This window comes from Podarcis filfolensis, assembly GCF_964270895.1.
Source record: "Podarcis filfolensis genome assembly, chromosome: 2".
Taxonomy (NCBI): domain Eukaryota; kingdom Metazoa; phylum Chordata; class Lepidosauria; order Squamata; family Lacertidae; genus Podarcis; species Podarcis filfolensis.
This window is the reverse complement of record NC_139605.1, coordinates 11,049,925-11,060,249: the sequence shown is the minus strand read 5'-3', so window position 1 is coordinate 11,060,249 and position 10,325 is coordinate 11,049,925. Positions and strand designations below refer to the sequence as shown.

General features: G+C 46.0%; 2 protein-coding genes across 3 annotated transcripts in view; both read right to left on the bottom strand.

Annotated features, from left to right (window-relative positions):
- The window catches only part of LOC310756789 (uncharacterized protein), a 56,748-nt gene that overhangs the window by 40,131 nt on the left and 6,292 nt on the right, over positions 1 to 10,325 (bottom strand). The window lies entirely within an intron of this gene.
- Positions 7,470 to 10,325, bottom strand: part of LOC310758102 (uncharacterized protein) — a gene marked incomplete at its 3' end in the record, with an annotated part of 30,240 nt that continues 27,384 nt past the window's right edge. The window contains exons 3-4 of the mRNA XM_083604039.1: positions 7,527 to 9,221; positions 7,470 to 7,480 (exon numbers count right to left, since the gene is read on the bottom strand). Coding sequence (XP_083460165.1) covers positions 7,470 to 7,480; positions 7,527 to 9,221 — 1,706 coding nt within the window. The remainder of the gene's footprint in view (positions 7,481 to 7,526; positions 9,222 to 10,325) is intronic.

Here is a 10,325-nt window from a genome sequence, read left to right as displayed (position 1 = left end):
GGTGGTCACTTTCAAGGGAAAATCCAGGGGCAGCAGGTGGAGTTGGTGCTCCAGTGCGAAGTCCTTGCTGAAGAAATTGCAGGAGCTGCCTGAATCCAGCAGCCCCTTCACCTTAACTGGGTGCCCATTTGGGAGTTCTAGCACCACTTCTATGGCTATAGCTGCCTTGGGGGGGTCTGGCTGGGGCACTTCTATTGGTTGCTGGCCTGGCTGCTGTGCCCGCTGATTGGCAGCCAAGCGTTGGCGTTTCTCTGCGCCTGCCCCTTTCCCCCCTCCTCCTCACAGCCAGCGGCTCCCACCATCCCTTGCTATGCCTTTCTTTGAGGGCAGACCCTGGCAAAATGTCCTGGCCGTTGGCAGAGGAAACACTTCTTGGTGGTTTTCCAATCCTTTCCCTCCTTCTTGCGACCTTCACTGGAGTTTGAAACCTCTCTCTCTCTCTCGCGCTATCTATTTCCATTGGCTCCGCCGGCTGGGAAGGCTGCCTCGGTATTTCAGAAATGCGGTAGTCATGGCAACATTCCCCTCTCCCTTCACGCTTCTCCTGAGCCCGCGCTTCCTGTCTTACTCCAATCGCAAGCACAGCCTTGGTCAGCTGATCCATCGACTGCGGGCGGGGCGCGCGGGAAAGCTCGTCCTTCACCGTTGGGGATAACCCCTCCTCAAACAACATTTGAATGGGTTCAGAATCCAGATCCCACCCGAGCCGGTGGATCAGCATCGCAAAACGCAACTAGTAGTCTCTAACTGATTGGCTCCCCTGCTTGCACCCCATCAATTCCCATCGAGTCACATTTTGCTCCACTTCACTGGAATACATTGCATCCATTGCTCCAAAAAAATTCCTAAGGTCCTTCAAGGCAGCATTTTGCGTCGCCATTAGGGGCCTGATCCATTCCCGGGCCCCATCTTGTAGTTGCCCGACAATATAGGCCACCCTTTCCCCATCATCAGCAAAGTCATTATGCTGCAGTTCCAAAGCGTACTCTATTTCCGTTTGGAACGTGTTATAGTCCTGGGGCTTCCCCCCAAACTTGTGTACCAGTCCCGGTACCTTCCTTGCGACGGGGGTGGGTCTGACCTGTGCATCCTGAATCCGCCTTTCGTCTAGCCGCGCCGTCAGCAGAGCCACATGCTGTTCCAAATCTCGGTTCCTCTCCAGCAGATTTTGCACTCCAGCTGCTTGCTCCGTGGCGCCGGCTCCTCCGGTTTGGCTCATGGTGCTGCCTGCCTGTCGCTGTGCACAAGCAACGTCAGGGACTGACAGATTGCTGTAATGGTTATATGGGGTTGCTCGTGCATAAGTTGCTGCCACTCCTGGCTAGGTTGCTGGTTAAACCTTTTCCTGGCTGGACAGCCCTTCACTTCATGGCTGTTCAGTCGCTAGCAGAATCCGTCAGTGGGCGTTTCTTGAACTTCTTCCAGCAAAGAAGTTCTTTGACGCCAAGTCTAAGCCTACTTTCCCTGCGCAGAACTCTTCTGCGCAGAGTGGGTGTGGGTAGCGGAGGACCTGTGCTCTCCCCGCTGGTCTCCGGCGGCGAAGAGTCCTGGAGCCCCCTCTCCGATTCCCCCATCCGCCCCCCTTTATCCCTGGTGTTACGCTGATTTCCTTCCCCAGCCGATGAGTTCCCTCTCTCCCTGCTGGGCCCTTCTCCGGCATCGCTTGGGAGCCTTGCCTCCACTTCTGGCTCCGATGTCAATTCCCTGACACAATCATACTGCTGCATTGTTCTAGGACCAATCAGACTGCTGCATTCTGGATCCTATTGTTCTAGGACCAATCAGACTGCTGCATTTTGGATCCTATTGTTCTAGGACCAATCAGACTGCTGCAGTTTGGATCCTATTCAACTCAGTACATAACATGGACCATTTGGATCCCTTCCAGTTGGGATTCAGGCCTCATCATGCGACTGAAACAGACTGGGGCACGCTGGTCGATGATCTCCGGCGGGCTAGGGACAAAGGTGAGAGCTGTTCCCTAGTTCTGCTGGATCTTTCAGAGGCTTTTGACACCATCGGCCATAACATTCTTCTGGACCGTCTAGAGGGGCTGGGAGCTAGAGGCACTGTTATACACTGGGGCGTGTTCAGAAAGTGGTGTTGGGGGTTGAGTGTTCAGACCCCTGAGCTCTCACTTGTGGGGTGCCTCAGGGTTCCGTCCTCTCCCCATGCTTTTCAACATCTATATGAAGCTGCTGGGAGAGATCAGGGGGTTTGGGCTGGGTGTTCACCAGTATGCGGATACCCAGCTCAACCTTCCTTTCAAATCAGAACCAGTGAAGATGGTGGAAGTCCTGTGTGAGTGTCTGGAGGATGGATGGCGGCTAACATATTAAAGTTGAATGCTGACAAGGTAGATGTCCTGTTTTGGGGGGACAGGAGGCAGGCAGGTGTGGAGGACTCCCTGGTCCTGAATGGGGTAACTGTGCAAGTAAAGGACCAGGTGCACAGACTGGTAGTCATTTTGGACTCATAGCTGTCCATGGAGGCACAGGTCAATTCTGTGTCCAGGGCAGCTGTTTACCAGCTCCATCTGGTACGCAGGCTGAGACCCTATGTGCCTGCAGACTGTATTGCCAGAGTAGTGCATGCTCCAGTTATCTCCTGCTTGGACTACTGCAATGCACTCTACGTGGGGCTACCTTTGAAGGTGATCCGGAAACAACAACTAATCCAGAATGCGGCAGCTAGACTGGTGACGGGAGGAGAGTCTCCACCCCCATCAATCTGCCTGGACATGGAGGTCCAGTACCAAGAGCCTTCTGGCAGTTCCCTCACTGTGAGAAGCGAAATTACAGGGAACCAGGCAGAGGGCCTTCTTGGTAGTGGTGCCTTCCCTGTGGAATACCTTCCCACCAGATGTCAAAGGAAAAAACAGCCACCAGACTTTAAAAGACATCTGAAGGCTGTCCTGTTTAGGGAAGCTTTTAATATCTGAAGGACTATTGTATTTCAATATTTTGGGTTTTTTTTATGAAATATTTATTAAGATTTTACAAAAACAAATATACAAAAACACATAATAAAAAAAACAAAAGAATAAGAACACACAGAAAAAATAATTTTTTTAAAAAAACAATTCTTTTTCATAACTTAAAACTCATTTGCTTGTTTCTTTGACTTCCTTACACCTCCCCTTCTTGTATTCCCATTTAAATAATCAAATCAGCAAATCCTTACCCTCTTCCATTTATCTTATCTCTATAATTTAACATTTTATAACTCAGTATTTTCATCCATTATCAATTCATTTTTGCATATTCTTATTAACTTTGTTGCTAATGCCACTTATTTCCAATCCAAGATCATTTTAATTATGTTTTTACCTATTTATACCCTTTTTCCATATTCTTAAAGCATTACAGCTGGAAACCACTTAATTTCTATCCAACATCATTCTAACATACATTAATTTTGCAGTGTTTCTGTAGATAGTCTTTAAATTTCTTCCAATCTTCTTCCACCGTCTCTTCTCCCTGGTCTCAGATTCTGCCAGTCATTTCTGCCAATCCCATATAGTCCATCACCTTCACCTGCCATTCTTCCAAAGTGGGTAAATCTTGTGTCTTCCAATACTTTGCAATAAGTATTCTTGCTGCTGTTGTAGCGTACATAAAAAAAGTTCTGTCCTTCTTTGGCACCAATTGGCCGACCATGCCCAGAAGGAAGGCCTCTGGTTTCTTCAGGAAGGTATATTTAAATACCTTTTTCATTTCATTATAGATCATTTCCCAGAAAGCCTTAATTCTTGGGCACGTCCACCAAAGGTGAAAGAATGTACCTTCAGTTTCTTTACATTTCCAACATTTATTATCGGGCAAATGATATATTTTTGCAAGCTTGACTGGGGTCATGTACCACCTGTATATCATTTTCATAATATTCTCTCTTAAGGCATTACATGCCGTAAATTTCATACCTGTGGTCCACAACTGTTCCCAGTCAGCAAACATAATGTTATGTCCGACATCTTGTGCCCATTTAATCATAGCAGATTTCACCGTTTCATCCTGAGTATTCCATTTCAACAGCAAGTTATACCTCCTTGACAAAATCTTAGTTTTGGGTTCTAACAGTTCTGTTTCTAATTTTGATTTTTCCACCTGGAAGCCAATTTTCTTGTCCAAATTATATGCCTCCATTATCTGATAATAATGAAGCCAATCTCGCACTTTGTTTTTTAGTTTCTCAAAACTCTGCAGTTTTAGTCTATCTCCCTCTTGTTCCAAAATTTCCCAATATTTCGGCCATTTGGCCTCCATATTGAGCTTTTTCTGGGCTTTTGCTTCCATTGGTGACAGCCACCTTGGGGTTTTATTTTCCAATAAATCCTTATATCTTATCCAAACATTGAACAAAGCTTTCCTTACAATATGGTTCTTAAATGCTTTATGTGCTTTAACCTTGTCATACCACAAATATGCATGCCACCCGAAAACATTGTTAAAACCTTCTAAATCCAAAATGTCTGTGTTCTCAAGAAGCAGCCAGTCTTTCAGCCAGCAGAATGCTGCTGATTCATAGTAAAGTTTAAAGTCTGGCAGGGCAAATCCACCCCTTTCCTTTGCATCAGTTAATATCTTGAATTTTATTCTGGGCTTCTTGCCCTGCCAGACAAATCTAGAGATATCTTTCTGCCACTTCTTGAAACAATCCATCTTGTCTACAATTTGCAGTGTTTGAAACAAAAACAGCATTCTAGGCAATACATTCATCTTTATAGCTGCAATTCGACCCAACAAGGAAAGCTTCAAATTTGACCAAATTTCTAAGTCTTTTTTCACTTCCGTCCAACATTTTTCATAATTATCTTTAAATAAGTTCCCATTTTTTGCTGTCATGTTAATCCCCAAGTATTTCACTTTCTTAACCACAGTCAGACCTGTCTCATTCTGAAACCTCTCTCTTTCAATCGGTGTTAAATTTTTCTCTAAAACCTTAGTTTTTGACTTGTTCAGTTTGAATCCTGCCACTTGACCAAATTCTTGAATTAGTTCTAAAACCCTTTTAGTACTAGATTCTGGCTCCTGTAACGTCAATACTAAATCATCTGCAAATGCTCTCAATTTGTACTGTTTGGCTCCGACCTATTTCAATATTTTGTTGGAAGCCACCAAGATTGGCGGGGGAAATCCAGCCAGATGGGCGTGGTACAAATAAAAAATATTATTATTATTGAAATTCTTTTCTGTACATCCAGAGACTTGACAATCATCTTCACTTCCCAGGAAATCTGGGAAACCTGAGTGGAAAACTCCATACATTTATATGGTTTCCCGCCTGTGTGAATTATCTTATGAATATTAAGGTCTCCACTCCCTCTGAAGCTTTTTCCACATTTCATCAATCTGGTTTTCCCCATGTGAGTCAGTGGATGTTTCCTAAGGTTCCATATTGACTTAAGCTTCTCCCCTTTGGGAGTTCGCCAATGTAATGTAAGTTTATCCTTCCTGCTGAAGCTCTTCCCACACTGAATACGTTCCAATGGTTTCTCCCCTGTATGAGTTAGTTGGTGTATTCTAAGTGCTCTACTTTTGCTGCAGCTCCTTCCACATGCCATACATTAAAATGGTTTCTTCCCCATGTGTTAGTTGGTGTCTTATAAGGTGTCGATATGGACTGAACCTCTTTCCACATTCAGTACATTTACCGTATTTTTAGCCCTGTAGGACGCACCTAGTTTTTTGGGGGGGAAATAAAGAAAAAAAAATTTATTCCCCCCCCCAGCCGCGGGGGAAGCCCGAGCTTTTAAAAACGTACCTACCGTAGTTTTTAGAGGAGAAAAGGATATCTGCCTGAAGCGCGGGGCGCTCTGCCCCGCGCTCCGGGCAGCAGGCTGCTATCCACCTGAACAGCAACCTCAGGACAGCAGTAGAGAAAATACAGATAGGGGTCTTGGCAGCGGCTCACCTTCACCCCCTCAAGAACCCCCAATTTGTCCTGTGCCTCCTAAATGGCTGCCCTGAGCTGATCCCTAAAAAACCCACCCCACTCGCACTCACCCCAAAGCCAAGGCTTTGTATTACCCCTTCCCCCAAAAACCCAATTCAAAACACCCTACATGTAACCCCCCCAAAACCGTGCCTCTGATCTCTCATTTTCCCCCCAAACCCCCTTGCCCAAAAAAAGAGGCTTCAGACCCCCCTCCTCATCTGGAGGCAGCACCTTCCTTCCTCCATGCCACCTCTATTTAGATCCCTAAACTTACCTACCTCCCCCCTCCCGCCAGAAGATAAAAAAAATGCCCCTTTCCAGGAGGAGGAGCAAGAGATGCTCCCCACCCTGAAAGAGCCCCCTCCCCTAATCAAGCCCCCTCCCGGCCTGTCCTCCCCCCTTCACCTCGGGGATTATCTCATCCCTCCTTCGCCTCCTTCCCCGATGCAGCTCTGAGGGGGGGGAGTCCGAGGGAGGGGGAGGAGGAAAAGGGGGGGGGAGAAGAAAACGGGGGAGGGAGAATGAGAGGCAGCGCCTGCGGAGGAGGCCGGTCTCCGCGCTGCGCCACAGAAGCAGCAGCAGCAGCCGCCTTCCCGCTCGCCTTCCCTCCTCGCCTGTCAGCGCCGCCTCCTACTCCTCCGTCCCCTTCTCCGCCCTCCTTCCACTCAGCACCCCAGAGGCTTCGCCCGCCCCTGCTGCCTCAGCCTCCTTCTCCCATCCTCCTTGTGGCGGCGTCGGCGTCTTCCCCTCAGGCAACAACATGGAAGCGGGAAGCAGAGCGGGCGCCTCGCGCTGGGCGGGGGGGAGGGCGTGGTTTGAACTGTGCACGCCCGCCTGACCCGTTTCTCCCTCCCTTCCTGAGTGGTAAAGAAAGGGGTGTGGCATGCAGGCAACACTCCGCAAGCCACAGGAGCCCAGTACCGGGCTCCCGCGCCTTTCGGAGAGCAGCACAAAGTCTGGGCGCACTGAGTTGCCTTTGGCGTGCAGGCAACTCTCCGCAAGCCGTCGGAACCCGGCGTGGGCTCCCACAGCTTGCGGAGATCTGCGCGAAGCCTGGAGAGCCAGAGGGGTCGGTGCGCACCGACCCCTCTCGCTCTCCAGGCTTCAGCGAAAGCCTGCATTCGCCCCACAGGACGCACACACATTTCCACTTCATTTTTGGAGGGGGGAAAATGCGTCCTATGGGGCGAAAAATACGGTAAATGGCTTCTCCTGTGTGAGTTCGTTGATGTTTCCTAAGGTGTCCATTTTGACTGAAGCTCTTTCCACATTCAATACATTCACATGGTTTATCCCCCGTGTGAGTTTGTTGGTGTCTTCTAAGGTGTCCACATCGACTGAAGCTCTTTCCACATTCAATACATTCAAATGATGTCTCCCCTGTGTGAGTTCGGTGGTGTACTCTAAGGTCTCCACTTTCACTGAAGCTCTTTCCACATTCAATACATTTAAATGGTTTCTCCCCCGTGTGAGTTCGTTGGTGTATTCGAAGTGTTCCATTTTGACTGAAGCACTTTCCACATTCAATACATTTAAATGGTTTCTCCCCGTGTGAATTTTTTGGTGTTTTCTAAGGTGTCCACTTTCACTGAAGCTCTTTCCACATTCAATACATTTAAATTGTTTCTCCCCCGTGTGAGTTCGTTGGTGCATTCCAAGTGTTCCATATAGACTGAAGCACTTTCCACATTCAGTACATTTAAATGGTTTCTCCCCCGTGTGAGTTAGTTCATGGCTTCTAAGGTTTCCATATCGACTGAAGCTATTTCCACATTCAATACATTTAAATGGTTTCTCCCGCGTGTGAGTTCGTTGGTGCATTCTAAGTGTTCTATTTTGACTGAAGCACTTTCCACATTCAGTACATTTAAATGGTTTCTCCCCCGTGTGAGTTAGTTGATGGCTTCTAAGGTGTCCATTTTGACTGAAGCTCTTTCCACATTCAATACATTTAAATGGTTTCTCTCCTGTGTGAGTTCGTTGGTGTATTCTAAGGTGTCCATATTGACTGAAGCTCTTTCCACATTCAATACATTTAAATGGTGTCTCCCCCGTGTGAGTTTGTTGGTGTATTCTAAGTGTTCCATTTCGACTGAAGCTCTTTCCACATTCAATACATACAAATGGTTTCTCCCCCGTGTGAGTTCGTTGGTGTCTTCTAAGGTTTCCACTTTCACTGAAGCTCTTTCCACATTCAGTACATTCAAATGGTTTCTCCCCCGTGTGAGTTCGGTGGTGTACTCTAAGGTCTCCACTTTCACTGAAGCTTTTTCCACATTCAGTACATTTAAATGGTTTCTCCCCCGTGTGAGTTAGTTGATGGCTTCTAAGGTGTCCATTGTGAATGAAGCTCTTTCCACATTCAATACATTTAAATGGTTTCTCCCCCGTGTGAGTTCGTTGGTGCATTTTAAGGTGTTCACTTCTACTGAAGCTCTTTCCACATTCAATACATTTAAATGGTTTCTCTCCCGTGTGAGTTTGTTGATGTTTTCTTAGTGCTCCACTTTCACTGAAGCTCTTTCCACATTCAATACATTTAAATGGTTTCTCCCCTGTGTGAGTTCGTTGGTGCATTCTAAGTGTTCCATATCGACTGAAGCACTTTCCACATTCAATACATTTAAATGGTTTCTCCCCCGTGTGAGTTAGTTGGTGTATTCTAAGTGTTCCATATCGACTGAAGCACTTTCCACATTCAATACATTCAAATGGTTTCTCTCCTGTGTGAGTTCGTTGATGATTTCTAAGGTTTCCAATTACACTGAAGCGCTTTCCGCATTCAATACATTCAAATGGTTTCTCCCCCGTGTGAGTTCGTTGATGTATTCTAAGGTGTTCACTTCTACTGAAGCTCTTTCCACATTCTATACATTTAAATGGTTTCTCCCCTGTGTGAGTTCGTTTATGTTTTCTTAGTGCTCTACTTTCACTGAAGCTCTTTCCACATTCAATACATTTAAATGGTTTCTCCCCCGTGTGAGTTCGTTGGTGTATTCTAAGCTTTCCATTTTGAGTGAAGCACTTTCCACATTCAATACATTCAAATGGTTTATCCTCTGTGTGAGGTCGTTGATGTTTTCTAAGAGTTCCATTTTCCCTGAATCTCTTTCGATAGTCAGTACATTTAAATGGTTTCTCCTCTATGTGAATTTGTTGATGTGTCCTCAATCTTCCACTGTGACTAAAACACATCCCACATTCCATGCATTTAAACTGTTTCTTTGTTCTTCCCAATGAATTCACAGATGGCTCCATAGAATTCTGGCCATCATCTTCCTCACCTGTTTGGGAGTGAGGGAGGGGGAAGAGAATCCTGTTAAGACTTACAAGAAAGACAAGAAAGGAACTGAACACATTTCAGTCCCAGTATGCACCTTCTCTTATTTTAACACTGTCTCTTTTCTCCACTTTCCTCTCTATGTTCCATTTTAGGAATGCAGGTGAGATAATGGCAAGAAAAACACATGATCACTCCATTCACACTTAATAAACTGCATTATTTTATAATCTGTGGTGGAATTGGCTTCTTAGACACATCTCTGTATTTCTCTTTGTCCAGGGAGGAAAGGATCAGAGGCTCAAGTAGCAGTCTCTCCTATGACTAAGAAGTCAAACTTTCATGTTACTATGCCACATGTAACTGTAAAAATATTGCAATATCTTAGAACAGGCACCCCCAAACTTGGCCCTCCAGATGTTTTGGGACTACAATTCCCATCATCCCTGACCACTGTTCCTGTTAGCTAGGGATGATGGACGTTGTCGTCCCAAAACATCTGGAGGGCCAAGTTAGGGGATGTCTGTATTAGAACATAAGAAGAGTCTGCTCGATTGGGCAAAGGCATCCTGTTCTCACAGTGGCCAACTAGATGCCTGTGGGAAGCCAGCAAGCAGGATTTGAGTACAAGCGACCTGTGCCTTCCTGTGCTTTCCCGGAACTAGTATTAAGAAGCATTATTGCCTAGGACCACAAGGGCGGAGCACAGACATCAGTCTAATCCTCTTTTTCAAGCTATCCAAGGGACAAAATCAAGGATTAAAAATAAATTATTAACAGATGTAAGAGAGAGAGGAGGTTTTGCCCTGCCGGGTTTGAAACTTTATTATGAAACATCCTGTATCTGCTAGAACCGGGAATGGATTACATTGGAAAACACAGATACTGTATTTTAGATTTGGAAGGACACAAATAATGGATAGCATGCATATTTATGGTAGGAAAAGGCCAAGGTGCATAGAGCTTTTCAGAATCATACAGTAAGAAAATCAATTTTTAGGGTATGGGAGAAGTATAAAAATTTGCTTGAGTAAAAAACACCCTGGTGGCTTTCCCCCTTGGAAGCAATATCTCTGAAAAAAATTGAATATGAGAAGTAATTGGCCGA